The 19,017-nt window shown below is 44.1% G+C and overlaps 1 protein-coding gene across 1 annotated transcript; it reads right to left on the reverse strand.

Annotated features, from left to right (window-relative positions):
• Positions 1-442: 442 nt before the first annotated feature.
• LOC310822437 (G-protein coupled receptor 26-like) lies at positions 443-3,891 on the reverse strand (the record flags this gene model as incomplete). Its single annotated transcript, XM_083694775.1, has 3 exons — positions 443-638; positions 2,071-2,184; positions 3,227-3,891. 3 exons carry the CDS (start codon positions 3,889-3,891, stop codon positions 443-445), a joined length of 975 nt encoding a protein of 324 aa, XP_083550901.1.
• Between the last annotated feature and the right edge of the window lie 15,126 nt (positions 3,892-19,017).

The following is a 19,017-nucleotide window of genomic DNA, read 5'->3' on the forward strand; positions in this document are numbered from 1 at the left end:
AACTGCATCAGCTGCTTTCTTGTCAATCATAGTTTCATAAAGGATGACAGGTTATTTTTTGGAGTGGGGCAGTCACACTCTATTATTATTTATTTATTTTTATTGGACAGAGACAGTAGAGAAAAACAGGAAAGTAAGGAGGAGAGGATATGTCAGCAGGGCATGGGCCAGATTGTGCACTGTAGGCTGTTAGACAACTGGACCACCCCAGGCCACATGACTATCATTTTTGAGATTGATATAACTTAGAATTAATGTAAAACATTTTGACAACCACATTTTTGTAAAATCCCCCAATCTCTTATAAAAAAAAAAATTAAGTGCATATTTTTGGAAATCTTCCCACGTACCCCTTGGGAACCACACGCGTGACCGGGTACATGTACCCCTGATGGTGGTGGTGGTGGTGGTGGTGGTGGTGGTGCCGGTGCCTGTATTCCTATCAACAATCCACCCTCCTTGCTTGAGGGGGATTCCTCCTCAGGACCTTGTTGGTCAGGTTGCTACAGGTCGTCCTGTACTGGAGACGCAGGAGGGAGTAGACGAAGGGGTCGCAGGCAGCTTTGCTGTAGGCCAGACACTTGCAGGCCGCCCCCCAGTGAGGGTTGATGAGCACTGGGGTGAAGAGTTCCACCATTCTGTCAGTACAAACACAAGAGAAACAGAGAAGAATGTCTGTATTATTATATACGTTTTATATGCTTTTTAGCAGACCTTTTATCCAAAGCGACTTACAGTACAGTGAGTGCATCCATCTTTTGTATATATACGATCCCAACGGGACTCGACCCCACAACCTTAGTGTTGCCAGTGGCATGCTATACAAGCTGAGGCACATAAGACCATTACAGTGCGTCACTATTTACAGTAAGTGTATCTCTGTGAAGCATACTTTACACATCTATAAACACATTATAGTATAACATTATAACTACATAGAGCATTATCAATGATTTACAAAACTACTTCATTTTGACACACTCATAAATTCATGCTAATTATTGGAGCTACAGCACTGTACAAAGCAGTACCATGTGGAGGTGTTACATAATATATGCAATTTAACCCTCGTATTGTCTTCACTTTTTGGACCCTTTGGAAGTCTTCGGGTCAAATTGACCCGGGACATTATTGGGGCTTTCACCCTTGTGTGGTCTTCGGGTCAAATTGACCCGTTTTAGATTTTTACTTGAAGAAAAAATATACAAGGAAACATTTTTTCAACCTGAAACTCCATGGCCTTGGCTTATTTACTGTGAAGAACATGTCAAAGAAAAAAAAATCATTGAGTGCACATGCTATACACCCCCTACACATTTATGTCCTTCACAAGGTCTTCGGGTCAATTTGACCTGCATATACACAGAGACACACAGACTCACAGAAACATGCACAGAAACACTCACTCACACACATACAAACACACACACACACACAGAATCTGCACAATGTTGTTACAAAACATTCTGGGAAGCCAGAGGGAGGAGACCCTGAGAGACACCAGGGGACACGGGTGGTACTGGATATGTCACAGGGCCTCAGTGGCCATTACATGATATGATCTGGTCACAGTTGACATAACATGTTGACAATCCCACTATCATAATTACTCCCAGAAGGAGTCTTTCTCTCATTTCACTGTTGGACCTCTACTAATAGTCGGCTTTTGACTCACTCACAGATTAGCCTCTCTCTCTTTATCTCTCTCTTTCTCTTTCCTTCCCTCCCTCCCGCCCGCCCTGACGCCAAATCCTAAGCCTCACTTACTGTAATAAGATAGTGAAAAATAGAATGCATCTAACAACTGCTTCATGTGGAAGCAAAAGGGTGGAAAAGGAAATGTTGTAATCACATGCAACTGATTGGTGTATCAGATCAATATATACAGTGATCAATATATATACGGTGATCAATATATATACGGTGGCACTGAAAACACACACATGTACTTACATTCACTACTTGGCTCGACCCCATCCAGGATTGAAACTCATGAACTCTGCATCCCACGACAGTCATTTAATTCACACAAATTCCGCCTCGCTTTACCATCTCCCTTCCTTTGCTCACCTTGTGATGACGTAGGGGGCGAAGCAGACCACGAATGTGCCAATAAATGTGCTGATCTTCTTGACGGCCCTCTGCTTTCGGTGCCTATGTTCATTCAGGCATTGCTGGCGCACACTGCGAAGGGACAAAGGTACCATTACCACCCCAGGGGGGCATAGCCAGTGGCACAGGCATACACAATGGAGAGGGAAACTCAAGGACCACCAAAGACCAATGCAAGCCGGTGTTGCGTCCTGGCTTTTTTTACTCAAAGAACAGATGCACCATGGTGATGTTCATGGAGCTATTTAGGAAAGTAAGACCAGATGTTGCTAATTATCAATAAATTGTATCAAGAAGTTGTTTGACCTGGTGAAGGGTGTTTGGAGGGTTACATTTCACTCTGTAGCTGCAGGAATGGTCAGTGGCAGCAATTGGAAATCGTTTTAGAAGGAGCGAAGAAAAAACTTATGTATCTCCCAAAATACACATTCTTTGACCTAAATGGCAATTTTATTGTGTAGCACCTGGATGTCATATATATATATCATCCCTCCTGTTTCTTTATCAATGGTACTTCTCTAATTGGAATTAACCCCATGCAGCAACAAGTGTTTTGGTACAGAGAGATGGCTAACAAAATAGAAATTCTGAAATAATCTATGTCTGAAGAAAATGATTCAAGGTGAATTAGCCATATCTATGCTCACATCTCTTTTTCACTGAGCACCACCCCAGTACAGTATTTCAGGTAATACCAAGCTCTACCCTGATAGATATGAAAACGTTGCTTTAAAGTTTTGAGGACACAACAGTGCCTTGATTGGGATACTGGCAATATAGGCCTACCTGTGTTACCTACCTGTGTTTAGTGAGTTATTCAACTCACTAAACCACTTATTCAACTCACTAAACAACTCACTAAACCACTTATTCAACTCACTAAACCACTTATTCAACTCACTAAACCACGTTGTTTCAAGGTGGGTTCGAAAATGCTTGTTTTGCTGTTAGTTTGGATAGGTTTCACATTTGAAACTAAAATAGCGGTGCTGAATTTAATCGTGACGTGTTGGCGGCTGTGACCAGCTTACATTAATTTGGGTAATTTTGCTATCAAATGTTGTAAACTGCAAACAAGTAAATGAATCAAACAAAGACACGTCAACCGTCTTACCTTGGGTGAACATCAACAATCATCATCAAGGTCTGCATAGTGATCACCTTTATGCGTTTGCAGTGTAACCTCGCCACTTGCAGAACTTTTAGGTATGTTACACACAGCACGATCAAGGTCAGGAAAAAAGTAAGGGAGTGCAAAACCACCGTATAGATCATAAACTGCGTGCTGTCCGCTCTCGCATTGCAGAGCGTACACGACGCGTAAAGGTGATGGTGTCCAACCCAGGAGAGACAGGTAGCCACCGTTGAAAAGGCGAGCGAGTGTATCCACGTGTATCCAACCGCTATCATTGCGTCCCGGTGTCGTACTCTGGAGTGATAGATCAGCGGGAAAACCACGGCTACCCATCTGTCGATGCTTAAAGCTGCCATACTGAGCATGGAGTTCGTCGTGAGAAATGTGTCCAGGAAACCAACTATTTGACAGAAAACACTTCCTCCTGGATGCCCCTCGCTGATAAGCCCGGCCAGGGTTAGAGGCATGTTGGACACCGTTAGCAACAGGTTGCAGAACGTCAGGTTCAGGATAAATAATCCGGGCACCTGCTTTCGAATCTCTGAGTTGTACAGAAAGCAGATCAGCACCAACACGTTAGACAGCAACGATACTACGATTACCCCCACTACAAACACAGAGATAGCTATATCCGCTGTGTGCATGGTGCGGGCGTCCCACTCAAATATAAGGACTTTTGGCAATTGTGTCCGCCGTCTGACCTCTGCTGCGATTTAGCATTGTGCCAGAACTACAGTACGAGATCCAATACATACACATGATCCACACAGTTCCATGTTATTCATTTATTTATTGTCCTCTTGAGTTTCTTCTGCTGGCGCAACCGCTTACTATGATGAGTCGCAGGGAGACACATCCAAATAGGCTGTCATGGATCTAGTAATGCAATAATGTTTTCAAATATGTCTTGCCATCCTTCTCGGGATTGCTTGTTGAGCAATTGCGCAGAGGATTGATGGACACCTTTGCAAACGCGCAGCTTTAAACCCTATACGCTCTGCGTCTTCTGGGATGCTTATATCGTAGATTTCACCCCTCACCCACTCATACAATTTTTACTCGCCCTCCCAAAGCCACCCAGAATGGATCTGTTCGCTTAAAAATAGAAACAGATGATCATTGCGTGGCTGACATGACTGATGGTCGTAGTGGACATCGTGAGAGGCTGTGCAATTAAATGAATATTTAACATAAGCCTATTCATTTTAGCAAACTACTTATATCTGAATCTGATGAACAATGTGCTCTATTAGGCTAGTCATGTACATGAAAAGAATTAACTCATTGGGCAAGGTTGAAGCATACCAACTAAGTTAGTTTGAGGCAAATCCTCATAGTTATCCTTGCTTTCCATTATAGTTACTGTAATATAATGGTACTGTATGGACGATTATCCTAGCCAATCTGTGCCATATCAGTACATTACTCTAGTTGGTGTTCCACACAGACAGCCACACTACAAAGGGTCAGGATCATAATTTGAGTGTCATTCTTGGAAGCCCCCAGCTGCCTTTCTTTTAAAAACACTGCTTTTCCAATTACTGATGCTCGGCTTGTCCCATCCAAATCTGTATGGTCCAATGCACTGCTGTAACATTGTCTCCTTATAGGCAAACACACACACGCAAGCAGTGCTGGAAAGATCTGTGCCTGTGCCCCCAGACTGCGTGTGTGTGTGTGTGTGTGTGTGTGTGTGTGTGTGTGTGTGTGTGTGTGTGTGTGTGTGTGTGTGTGTGTGTATGTGTGCATATATTAAATGAGCAGCAGATTTGAGCAATAGTACACAAGGGAACAGGTCAAAAGGGTTCAGATGGTAGTACAACAAGTGCACAACCATGACACATATGCCCAGATTGCGGATTTCCAAGATAATGCAAAAAACAGGATTCTTCTTGTTCTGCAACAATAATCTACAGACGTACAATGCTGGAAAGAGGAAGTATTTTGTCTTCTTTTATCTTTATACTGCAACCGTGGATTTGAAATTATTATGGGGTTAAGGTAGAGATTCTCAGCTTTAATTCAATGTTTGTTTTTTTCAGATTGGGTTCACATTTAAAAAGTACAACATGTTTTAAACATACCCCCCACTATTTCAGGGCTCCCAAATCACACAATGTCCAAATGAAGTACTCATGTTTAGTATTTGGTCGACAGTCCTTTGCAAGCAATAATTGCCTGAAGTCTGAAGTCTTTTTGCCTCAAATCTTATCATCAGGAAATTAATTGGATTTGAATCTGAAGATTGACTTGGCCAGTCAAGAACTTTCCGCATTTTGGCCCTCAAAAACTCTCTAGTTGCTATAGCTTGGGGTCATTGTCTTGACAAGATGTTTCTGTACACTTTGTAACATAATCAATTAAGACAAGTTAGCTCTTGTGGCTGCTATACATGCCCAAACCTTGTCCTTTGTTGGGAATTATATTTTAGGAGAAGGACAGCAAGATGTCCTTTGAGTTACTCAGGTTAGGCCCATGGCCACCATTCTCCCATGTCGTCCTTGACACATGTCTACATACGGTTAAAACTTGTTCATAAAACAACATATGTTGCTTTGAAACTGTTAAATTTGTTATTTTGTTGATACTCTTTTCTCATTCTATTCTTCCTATGTGCATTAATGTGATGTTGTGCGCTAGATAAAAGTTCTGTTAATTCAGCACGACATAATCATGACCAGGTTCTCCCATTTAATGTCTAATTTTCACATGCATCGTTAACGACACCTAGAGTGAGTCATCAGCTTCAGATATTGGCCTGAGCGTAAACTCCTCCCAATCCGATTTATCCAGGATCCGATATGATCGATTTTCTGTCACACAGGATGAGCAAAGCATTGTCAATCATTATTAACCATGAAATATATTTTGGAGTCAGATATAACGTAACGTTAACTTTGATTATGAGGTCATGTGACCACTTGTGTTGAGCTCGATTCATCATGTGCATAACCATTTGAAGTAATTATTGGGAATAAATATATGTATTATTCTCAACCCGTCATCTATTCTTCAGTGCTTTTATTTCCAATACTTCATTATAATAATTGTTTATAGATTTAATGGAAATTAGGACTCACCAATTAATGTGCTACCTGACCGTGTTTCACACTCATAAATTCTGTCAGTCTGGGGGAAATTGTGGCAACAACTGTAATCAGGTAAATTATCCCTGAATTAGGGTATTCCTTCCCCACATCACACCAGAACTCATGTCTGAGAACTTCATCTTTAGGCCCCTCTCTGAGGACATATCCATAAGATGTTCCTGCAGTCTGGCAGGAATGCTGCTGTTCCCATTTTGGCCCTCAAAAACTCTCTAGTTGCTATAGCTTGGGGTCATTGTCTTGACAAGATGTTTCTGTACACTTTGTAACATAATCAATTAAGACAAGTTAGCTCTTGTGGCTGCTATACATGCCCAAACCATAGCACCCCCTCCACCATGTTTCACAGATGAGGTGGTATGCTGTAAATCTTGGGCAGATCCTTTTTTCTCCAAACTTTCCTTTTGCAATCACTCTGATCATAATATTTGTCTTATCTGTGTACAAGACTGTTTTTGTTTTTTAGGCACTTTTTAGAAAACTGGAACCTGACAATTTTTGAGGATAACGAGTGGTTTGGTCCTTGTCGTGAAGCCTCTGTAGTTCTGCTGGTAACGTATTCTGTGGATGGTAGTCTCTGACATATTGACGGCTACCTCCCGGAGAGTGTTTCTGATCTGTGGGCCATTTTCTTTATTTTTTATTTTTTATTTTATTATGGTGAGAATTCTTCAGGCATCCACTGTAGAAGTCTTCCTTGGCCGACCAGCCCATTTGCAATTGCTGAGCCCACCAGGGCTTTCTTTATTTTTACGTGATGTTACAAATGGTTGATTTAGGTAAGTCTATGGTTTTGGCTATGTTTCTGGTAGATTTCTCTGATATTTCAGCCACATAATGGCTTCCATTGACACCTCTTTGGTCCTCATGTTGACAGACACCAATAGCAAACTCGAAAGGCAAATCCAAAGCTTAGAATCAATACTAGACACAAGACAGCTGTCTTATGCCTGCACAACTGATGAGACGGAACACACCTGACTAACCACAAACACCTGTAAAATTTCCAATACTTTTGGTGCCCTGAAATGGGAGGACTATGTACAAAAAGGGTTGTAATTTCTAAATGATGAAAGGAAAAAAAGAAAAACATTGAATTAAAGCTGGTAATCTGTACTTTTATTGTTTACTGTTTATTCTCTACTTCTACTTTAACTTTAATTGTTGAATAGAGCCAAAATAGAAGAAGACAGAATAGAATAGAAGACAAAATATTTCATCTTTCCAGTACTTATGGAGGGCACTGTATGTCCATAACACATTTTCTATAGTGTAAAACGGAAACCATGGGAACTGCTTTTCAAAATGAACCTACTATCTTTCTGTACAGTATTTGAATAATTATATTTTGTTAGTTATAGTTATCCTGGAAAAAAAATCATTGAAATGCGGCCCAAGAGCCAGGGGTCATACTGTAACTAGGCCTACTGTACATGGCCATCAGTTAGGTTACCAGGACTGAAAGAAATAACAAAATGTGTGTCATTTCTCCATGCATGATACGATAATTCATCTTAAAGGGGCATGCTGGGATTCAAAAAACAAAGAGGACACCCCTCCACTTCTTTCAGTGAAGAATGGGACTGGAGAAATGTAATCTCATATAGCCATACCTCCATATCACGTTGTTCTCACACCTTCTTTGGAAATGTATAAATCGTTATTAGTCAATCCCAGGTTTTTTACATTTACATTTACATTTATAGCATATAGCAGACACCTTTATCCAAAGCGACTTACAGCAAATGCACTTGTTTAAGTAAGTGAATCATCTATCCATCAGTCATCATAAGATAAACTAATCAATGGTCAGACCTTGGGCCATAGGCAGTCACAATGCTAGAAGTAGGAATTGTTTTTTTTGGGGGGTTTTTATTAACAGGAGAGAAACATGTACAGGGGGGTAGTGGGGGTGAAGAGGTCTTTAGGGTTAGGGTTAGGGTTAGGGTTAGTACAGGGGGGTAGTGGGGGTGAAGAGGTCTTTAGGGTTAGGGTTAGGGTTAGTACAGGGGGGTAGTGGGGGTGAAGAGGTCTTTAGGAGGGACCGTTAAGATGTAATGAAGATATAGTGTAGAGGTCATCTTTTCATTTGCTTTGAGCAAAAGTGATGTTTTGAAAACAACAACCCCCTCCCGTTACTCTTGAAAAGAGCAAATTAGTCTGTGTTAGCCAATCAACTTAGCTAACATATTTACAAGTACAGTCAGCACACTTATGTCAGTTTAATCATGTTTAATGAAATGGTAACACATTTCGCACAGGCCACCCATGACTCCCACACGGACATTGACTCATATGCCTCCTCTGTTTTGGACTACATCAATTCCAACATCAATAGTGTCACCACACTCAAACGGATTACCACTTTCCCTAATCAGAAGCCATGGATGAACAGTGAGGTCCGACTCCTGCTGAAGGCACGCGACATTGCCTTCAGATCAGGGGATGCTCGGGCCTATAGCTCATCCAGGGCTACCTGCAGAGGGGCATCAAAAAGGCCAAGCACAACCACAAGCTAAGGATCGAGGATCACTTCAAGAACAACTCTGACCCCCAACACATGTGGCAAGGCATCCAGGCCATCACTGACTACAAACCCACTAACACCTCACCCCTCTCCATCGACGCCTCCTTGCCTGATGAGCTGAACCACTTCCATGGCCGCTTTTACAGGAACAACAAGGAGGTGGCCATCAAGGCTGTTCTCCCTGCAGATCACCAGCCCCTCATCTCCCACCGACGTGTGTGCGGCACTGAGCAGGACTAATGCACGCAAGGCTGCTGGTCCTGATGGCATCCCCGGATGCGTCCTCAGGGCCTGTGCTGTGCAGCTGACTGAGGTTTGGACTGACATATTCAACCTGTCCCTAGCCCAAGCAGCTGTCCCCGTGTGCTTCAAAACCACCTCCATCATCCCGGTGCCAAAACACTCCACTGCAACAAGCCTAAATGACTTCCGCCCAGTTGCACTCACGCCCATCATCATGAAGTGCTTCGAGAGGCTGGTCTTAGCTCAACTCAAGACCTGTTTACCACCCACACTGGACCCCTTCCAATTCGCCTACCAGCAGAGCAGGAGTACAGAGGATGCCATCTCAACGGCACTTCACTCCGCCCTGTCCCACCTCGACAATAGCAACACCTATGTGAGAATGCTGTTCATTGACTTCAGTTCAGCTTTCAACACCATCATCCCCTCCAAACTGATCACCAAACTCAGTGAACTGGGCATCAACTCCTCCCTCTGCAACTGGATTCTGGACTTCCTAACCAACAGGCCGCAGTCTGTTAGGCTACACAACCACACCTCCTCAACCCTCATTCTGAACACCGGTGTTCCACAAGACTGTGTGCTGAGATCCCTCCTTTACTCCCTCTTCACCTACGACTGCACACCTGTACATGGCTCAAACACCATTGTTAAGTTCGCAGACGACACAACGGTGATTGGTCTCATCAACAACAACGATGAGTCGGCCTACAGGGAGGAGGTCCAGCACCTGACAGTGTGATGCACCGACAACAACCTGGCTCTCAACACCAGGAAGACCAAAGAGCTCATTGTGGACTTCAGGAAGTCAAAAGCTGGCACACACACCCCCATCCTCATCAACGGGACTGAGGTGGAGCGAGTCACCAGCTTCAAGTTTCTGGGTGTCCACATCTCTGAGGATCTCTCCTGGACCCTCAACACCTCTACCCTGATTAAGAAGGCTCACCAGGGTCTCTTCTTCCTGAGGAGACTAAAGAAGGTCCATCTGTCTCCTCAGATCCTGGTGAACTTCTACTGCTGCACCATCGAGAGCATCCTCACCAACTGTGTCACAGTATGGTACGGCAACTGCTCTGCATCTGACCGGAAAGCACTGCAGAGGGTGGTGAAAACTGCCCAACGCATCACCGGTTCCTCACTCCCCTCCATTGAGGCTGTCCAGGGCAAACAATGCTTCCGTAAGGCACACAGCATCGTCAAGGACATTTCTCACCCCAACCATAGACTGTTCACCCCACTCCCCTCCAGGAGGCGCTACAGGTCTCTCCGCACCCGAACCAGCAGGTTCAGAGGAAGCTTCTTCCCTGCGGCTGTCACCCTACTGAACTCCAACTCTGCACCTAGGTGACAACCTACCAACCCCTGCACCCCCCCCCCCCCCCCCCCGGACAATTGCACTACTCTACCCTATAGTATTCCTATAAACTGTACATACTGTATCCTCACTTGTACACACTGCTCTTACTACATACCACTGCTCTTCTGTACATATCTGTCTATACTGTTCATAATGCACATATCCTTATATATCTTGTTTAATACTACTGTTAATACACTGCACATATCTGTACACACTGTACATACCTGTTTATACTGTTCATACGGCATTCCATATTTATTCTGCTATTTACACTAATGTTACTGTTAATACATATATACTGCTTATACTGCATTGCCTATACAGCTCATATGCTGCTTATACTGTTCGTACTGCATTCTATTTATTCTGCTTATAATGCTACTGCTAATTCATATACTGCTTACACTGCACTAGTTATACTATACTGCACTACCTGTATATACTGTTCACACTGCACTTTTCTGCTTTTTTGCACTTCTGGTTAGACGCTAACTGCATTTTGTTGTCTCTGTACTTGTACTCTGCACAATGACAATAAAGTTGAATCTAATCTAATCTAATCTAATTTAAGTTTGGCGTAATTTAATGGCTCCGCTCTGTATAACTCCCTGCCTGAAGTTTAAACAACATCAAATACAACATAACATAAGCAGGGAGCCCATAACTATCAACCCCCCCGTAGATAGGTAAATACAGAGTGACCGAGTGGGTGGAAGCTAGGGCGGTGGGGGGAGGCTGGGGTGGTGGGTGGAGGCTGGGGCAGAGGCAAGGATGGTGGGGGGAGGCTGTCGTAGAGGCTGGGGCGGTGGGGGGAGGCTGGGGCGGTGAGTGGAGGCTGGGGCGGTGGGTGGAGGCTGGGGCGGTGAGTGGAGGCTGGGGTGGAGGCTGGGGTAGAGGCTAGGGCGGTGGGTGGAGGCTGGCGAGGTGGGTGGAGGCTGGGGCGGTGGGGGGAGGCTTGGGTAGAGGCTGGGGCGGTGGGTGGAGGCTGGGGCGGTGGGGGGAGGCTGGGGTAGAGGCTGGGGCGGTGGGGGGAGGCTGGGGCGGTGGGGGGAGGCTGGGGCAGTGGGTGGAGGCTGGGGTAGAGGCTGGGGCGGTGGGTGGAGGCTGGGGAGGTAGGTGGAAGCTGGAGCGGTGGGTGGAGGCTGGGGTAGAGGCTGGGTCGGTGGGTGGAGGCTGGGGTGGTGGGTAGAGGCTGGGGAGGTGGGTGGAGGCTAGGGTAGAGGCTGGGGCGGTGGGTGGAGGCTGGGGCGGTGGGTGGAGGTTGGGGAGATGGGTGGAGGCTGGGGTGGTGGGTGGAGGCTGGGGAGATGGGTGGAGGCTGGGGTGGTGGGTGGAGGCTGGGGGTGGAGGCTGGGGCGGTGGGTGGGATGACCAACAAGTGAACTCTCACTGCCAATGGCATTACTCTATTTAACCAATGGTGGAGTGTTTCATACCTGGCTCTTTTAAGCCTCGTCCCTGAGACAAACACGTTGCAGGTCTCCCCAGGTTTTCCTAACAAGGTTAAAAGAAAGCCTGGGAGCCTAGGTTAGGAGAAATGTAACCATGCGGTTGAAGTGGACCAACCTCTTTGCTGCCTGGCGCACGCTGCTGACTACAGGTGATTGTTACTGATTGACACTGACAGCGCAGCAGCAGATGGCTTTGACAGAATGTAGTGCTGTAGACTCTCTCACCCAGGGGGCCATGCTCCTGTACTGCCTCAGCATCCATGGAGGGACACCCCCACCCCTCCCCATCTGAAATTATTGCACATTATTATTTGCACACCTGACATTATTTGCAGTAGTAGTATTGTCACTTTTCTTCTATTGTCACTTTTTTTTAAAATTAGTTTTAGTGTTGACTTGTTGATTGTTGCTGACTGTTGTTGTTGTTGAGCGAGGAGCAAGATCACTTCGTCAGTCATGGCTGTATGCGATGTACGTGACGAATACAATTTCATTTCATTTGATCCAGGAAGTAACAGTTTGAGTAGTACTGCAACATCAACACATAATCATTGCAAAATATATGCCATTTGGCTGATATATGCCATTTGGCTGATATATGCCATTTAGCTGATATATGCCATTTAGCTGATATATGCCATTTAGCTGATATATGCCATTTGGCTGATATATGCCATTTAGCTGATATATGCCATTTAGCTGATATACGCCATTTAGCTGATGCTTTTATCCAAAGTGACTTACATTGCAGCGAGGGCATAAATGTCAGTATATACCCACGACCTAAGCGTTGTTAGTGCCATGCTCTACCAACTGAGCCATAAGGACTAAAATGTCCTTATAATAGTCTAAGCAACTTCCTATGTCATCAAAATGGAAGACGTCTACAGGAGGTAAAAAACCCCACTGCGCAACAACTTATATGGTGGATAGTCAGTATTAGGCATTCACTTTGGGGCTTAGGGTTAGGGTTAGAGGTGGTCACAGCCCTGACCAAAGGATTCTGGGTAATGGCAAGGTACAGAAAGTTACATACAAAGGACATTTACTGTGGCAATGTACAGTGTTTGGTAAATCACACCCATCCATCACCGTACTTAAAGATGTAAATTCTCAATGTCTCAAGACATCTTAATTGGTGATGTCTGGGTACTGTATGTCGTTGATGTAAGCAAAGTATGTCTGCTATGTCATGTCGATGCTTGCAGATATGGTGCACACACAAGACAAACGTAAATCCTCAAACGGTAGTGTTGCTATATTTGTCTGTCTTATTTTTGTTTCTATATTTATACATTAGTTGGATTTGTTAAGAGGTGACCCAATTAAGGCTCAGCCAGGGATAACAACAGCTAACAACACAGTGCTAATTACTCAAGCCCGTGACATATCAGATGACTAATACAGTATCACATCAACATGCTCTTTTACCTGCTCTGCCAGGCTAACCTCAACACTCACGACCAGCCCAGGCTCTGGTCACCGCTATCTCCCATCTCGCTTTGATGTGTTTTCTCTGGTAATGAGCGTGATATTACACTGTACACAACCATTGCTGTCAGCAGCTCCCTGCTTTTGAACATGGAAGGAGAGGACGTGTTAATGAGAGAGCATGGTGGTGGATGTCAGTGCTCCTTTGGTGTGAGTGTGTGTGTGAGTGTGTGTGTGTGTGTGTGTGTGTGTGTGTGTGTGTGTGTGTGTGTGTGTGAGTGAGTGTGAGTGTGTGTGTGCTGCAGTATATTGAAGCCTATACTGTATTATATTATGCATGACATGATTATATATGGCAATATGATTAATTCATGTTAATGTACAGGCAAATGAAAAATTCAGCAAATTAACATGCAGAGCATATTGTCTTATCTTGATAGAATTTTGTATGTCTGTGAATGTGCACGTGTGCGCGCAGGTGTGTGTGTGTGTGTGTGTGTGTGTGTGTGTGTGTGTGTGTGTGTGAGTGTGAGTGTGAGTGTGAGTGTGAGTGTGAGTGTGTGTGTGTGTGTGTGTGTGTCTGAGTGTGTGTGTGTGTGTGAGTGTGAGTGTGTGTGTGTGTGTGTGTGCGTATGCGTGCAGAGGGCTACTGGTGAGGGCTGACTCATGCCTGTAGCAGAATGAACCCACGCCTGGCTAGGCCATGCAGCCCTTACTAGATGCTGTCTTTTCACATTAGTATTTGCCTCTTTGTGCTTGGTCAGCCCTCTCTCCCTTCCGCAGGCAAGGAACCCCATACACAGGACATGCAAGTCCTCTCATCTCTCTCTCCCTCTCTCTCTCTCTCTCTCTCTCTCTCTCCCTCTCTCTCTCTCTCTCTCTCTCTCTCTCTCTCTCACACCCACACACACACACACTCTCACGCGCACTAGCCTCTGAAGCGCACGCTTTCAACGGCATGCCACAGCCATACTCACACAGCTGGAGGAAGTCCTCTGAATCACAGCGTAAACAAACGCATCACTTCATCTTGAAGAGTGGGCCTCTTCCCGGAGTGTGAGGATATCCACAGATATGATGGGCAGAGCTGTACTGGAGTGATTTGCCAGGCAACACTGACAGCTAAATCTATTTTTTTTTTCATCCACATCACCTTCTCAAGGGGAGAAAGCGGGTCTAATCAGCATATTAATGTCTATATACCTTTTTGTGTGTGTGTGTGTGTGTGGGGGGGGGGGGGGGGGGGGTGGGCACAAAGAAGTTTGTTTTTGTTGTTTTCATTTCCTCGGACCGGCCTATCCTTGGTAGCTCACTTTGTAGAATTCTTTGTAAACAGTAACAATGCAAACCATTTTAAGGGGAGAACAGTACGTGAGAGCTGGAATGATTGAATGGTTTTCTCCACTGACTCACGCTGGCCTTGTGAAAACTCTTCTAAAGCCGTCTGTTGGATAAAGAAACTCCTCACAGGAAATAGAGAGGAGAACTTGTGGTGTTTGTCTGAGGTTCCTGATTAGACTTCCTGAACTGTCAGCTCTCCTCATCACTCCCACCCTGTCTGGGACATGGTCGGGCAACCGGCCACTGATTTCTCCCACAGTCCTCTACGACAGTAAACAGTCCAACTACTGCTTAAATTAATGCGGGCACTAGCCTTGTCCTTTAGGTCTGTTTTATATGTGCCGAGGGCGTCAGGGCACCTGCTTTATGCTGATTCTCTCCCCTATTGTTTAATGTATACGTTTTTCAGTTTGCAACCGCCTCTAATCTTGTGTTGTCCTCTTTGGGTTTATCTGTCCGAGGGCCTCTGAGCCCCTCAAAACTAGACTCCAGTTCCTGAATTTGTACAGGCTGAGTCTAATCCACCCTATATCTTGGTCCTTGCCACCCCCCCAGGTCCCACCAGATAGCTGCTCTTGTGGGAAAGCTGCCCACTATGGACCCCTGAACTCTTGCACCACACCACATTCCACATTAGTTTACTGTTCAGCACAGCTTTTTTTAGGGATTTGATCTCAAAAGCAAAGATGACATTGAGTTTGAATGGGTCACTGCAGAAACAGCTACATCCACAGTCGGCTGGAGAAGAGTCAAGTGGAGGACAAGCACCTACCTTTACTGAGCAAGGAGGAAAGGAGGTACACCAGATCGGCTATTCCCATTAGGTCAGTACTTTTAAATGGATTGTTTATTTCAATTCCAAGTCCAATAATAATAATATTACCAATGTGCAAATCATATACGTAACAGAGAGGGAAATAGAATTAAAAAAATATGTTTTAAGTTAGATATTTTGATCAGGCAGAGGAGGATGGGTCCCCCTGGAGTCTGGTTCCTCTCAAGGTTTCTTCCTCTGAGGGAGTTTTTCCTTGCCACTGTGCCCTATATTTTTCTCAGCTCTGGGGAGTTTTTTCCTTGGCTCTATGATTTGGGGTCTATGATTTGGTGTTAGATAATATTGTTTGTATTGTTTATATTGTTTAGTATTATTTTGTTGTGAAGCACTTTGTGACATTTGTCTGTGTAAAAAGCGCTATACAAATAAACTTGATTGATGATTGAAGATCAAAAAAAATCTGAGAGTGTAGTAGTATTCAGATCAAATCAAATAATATTTTAATTGTCACTTATATCACATACAGTTGTAATTGACATAGTGAAATGTTTTGGGGTCTTGCTCCATGCTCAACAACAGCAGTCAGCAACAATCAACAATCAATAATAAGTAATAAAAAGTGACAATAAAGTGCTTCAGTATTGGGTTATTATGGCAATGTACTGTAACAGAATAAAAAATAAAATAAAAATGTGCTCAAACTTACTGTGTACAGTTTGTCTATATGCATGTGAAGGCAAATGCATTTGCTCATCGACACTTCAAGTGCTCTGCTGTTTATAAGTCATGCAGCGCTGCCCCCTGGTGGCTATAAATGGCTAGTATTAAAGTGTACCCTGGAACATAAGCGTTTCTTCAAATCAAATCGAATCAAATTGTATTTGTCACTTACATCGCATACAGTTGTAATTGACAAACTGAAATGTTTTGGGATCTTGCTCCACACTCAACAACAGCAATCAGCAAACAATCAACAATTCAATAACAAGTAATAAAAAGTGACAATAAAGTGACAATAGTGCTAGTGTAATAATATCAGTGTGCAATAATATGTGCAATAATGTCAGATGTCTTCTGATCAAGGGGGAAGGCGGGGGGTGGGGGGTCAGGATTTTCCAATTCCGACCAACAGAGGCCACTCTTTACTCTCTAAACAGACTGTTTTTGGCTGAGGTCTGGGTCATCCCTCACCTGTCATTGCTAACTAGTGAGCTTTAATTAAGGTATCATTAGTAGCACTTTATTACTGGTCAAATTAACAGCTTTAGAGCCTTGGGGAAAGTAATCAAGTGAACAGATACATTAGGGCACACAATGTTCACTCTTCATGCCGCTTTAGAAGACTGGTAATTGTTATACTACTGTTACGACCAAGTTGCCCTGTGGTCACAACAAAAAGGGGAGTCCACACATGATCAAGGGTTAAAGTAATATATTTATTAACTTAAAGGATAAACAATATAAGAATGTAAGGTGAAATCTATATAATCAGTTGTGTGTGTAGTGTATGGATGAATGGAATGTGTGTTGTGGGATGTTGTATGATGTGAACAAAACAAAGAGGAACAAAACCAAAAGCCAACCTGCCGTGGCTAAAATAGCCATCGGGGTTCACCATATAAAGCCTGTAGGCCACACCTGCACAGGTGAACCACATTTCCCAACAACCCTTCCAGCCCCGCCCACACTGGCTCCTTGAACCAGACAGGCAGCCAACAGGGAAACCAGCTGACAGAGAGAGAGAAGGGGGTCACACTATTGATTTTAGAGCCTATTTTGCCTGACCATATCTACATGATCGTTTAATCTATTCACATGTAGCTAATATGTAATATGCCATTTAGCTGACGCTTTTATCCAAAGTGACTTACATTGCAGTGAGTGCATACGTTTCAGTATATATGGTCCCAGCGGGAATCAAACCCACAACCTAAGCGTTGTTAGCGCCATGCTCTACCAACTGAGCCAGAGAGGACCGCAGGTGTGTTCTGTCATGTCATTTGTGCAGTCATAAGAGAGCTCTCAAAGTGTAATATTCATTCTAGGCTTTCCGTTTACCTTTTGAGTCTTCTATTGGTGTCTGTCAACATGAGGACCAACGAGATGTCAAAGAAAGTCAGGGAAGCCATTATGACGTTAGCGCCATGCTCCACCAACTGAGCCACAGAGGACCACCCACCATCAGCGTTGTTTGTTTCTCTCCTGCTCTGGCAAAGCCTAGATGCCGTCCATCCACTCAAACTCAAACAAAGCAGAGGGTGAATTCAGTTTTTTACTGAAAGTTGATTTACTTACATCCATGACGTATATATTGGGCCAAATAATGAATTAATCTGTGATGGGGCTTAGCTCAGCTGTTACTGAAAATGTACCTCGAACAGTCCTTGAAACTGGGCAGAGATTCAAGGTGATCGTTACATTATGCATTTGAGCTTTACTAAGATGGAAACTGAGGGCTGTAAAATGTACATAAAAGTCACTGAATTGAGCATTGGTATCAATTTAGGATAAGGCATAAAGGACAATGTACTTTAGCTCTGCTACCAGCATCCCCTTTCTCTCCTAACAGTCTACACTAGTATTTCACTGACATCCACTCAGACAGATAACTCCTAGGTATTTAGGGTAAAAGAGTGATATCCCCTGGTTGCTGTCCTCCATTAAAGCCTCTTTAGCACTCTGCCTATGGCAGTAAAGAGATAGCCGAGCTTTTTATACCCCATGACTGGATATATTAGCAGGTAATGTCTTTAAAGAGGATTAAGAGATGGAGAGGAGAGGAGAGGAGAGGAGAGGAGAGGAGAGGAGAGGAGAGGAGAGGAGAGGAGAGGAGAGGAGAGGAGAGGAGAGAAGAGAGAGAGAGAGAGAGAGAGAGAGAGAGAGAGAGAGAGAGAGAGAGAGAAGGGTTGATGAGAGGAGAGGAAAGAGGGAGGGGGGAGGAGTGGGGGGATCCCAAAGCAGTAAGTAAATAGGCAGGTGACAGCAGGGTGGGGAGGAAAGCTTATGCTGCCTAACTGACACTGCCTTAGGCTACGGGAGCTAAGGATTAGCGGCAACGGTGAATTCTGTGGTATCCTGTGCACCATGGCTTTCAGGTGTGTGTGTGTGTGTGTGTGTGTGTGTGTGTGTAAGGAAGAGGAAGACAAAAGGGGTATTAAGAATATAATACAATAGAAGGTTTTGGGTGTATACGTTGGAATGAACATTTCTAATGCTGTTAGCGTCAACAATTGTCCCCATCCATTTTATTGAGTAAGCACATTGCAAACAGGCACAACTATTTCCATCCATTGATGAGGAAGCATGTAAAACATATCAATCATTTAGGTCAATAAGTGTCATGCATCCCTGTGTGATCCTGTGTAACCCTTCAGCAAAAAATGCACTTGATGCATAAAAGTGAAACACTACAAGCAAGACAAACCTATTACCATGTTTACTGTCCACAGCAATTAGACAGATTTTCACTTAAACATGCATTCCTTACTAACGTGTGTGTGTGTGTGTGTGTGTGTGTGTGTGTGTGTGTGTG

This window comes from Argentina silus (genome assembly GCF_951799395.1).
Source record: "Argentina silus genome assembly, chromosome: X".
In the NCBI taxonomy this organism is placed as follows: domain Eukaryota; kingdom Metazoa; phylum Chordata; class Actinopteri; order Argentiniformes; family Argentinidae; genus Argentina; species Argentina silus.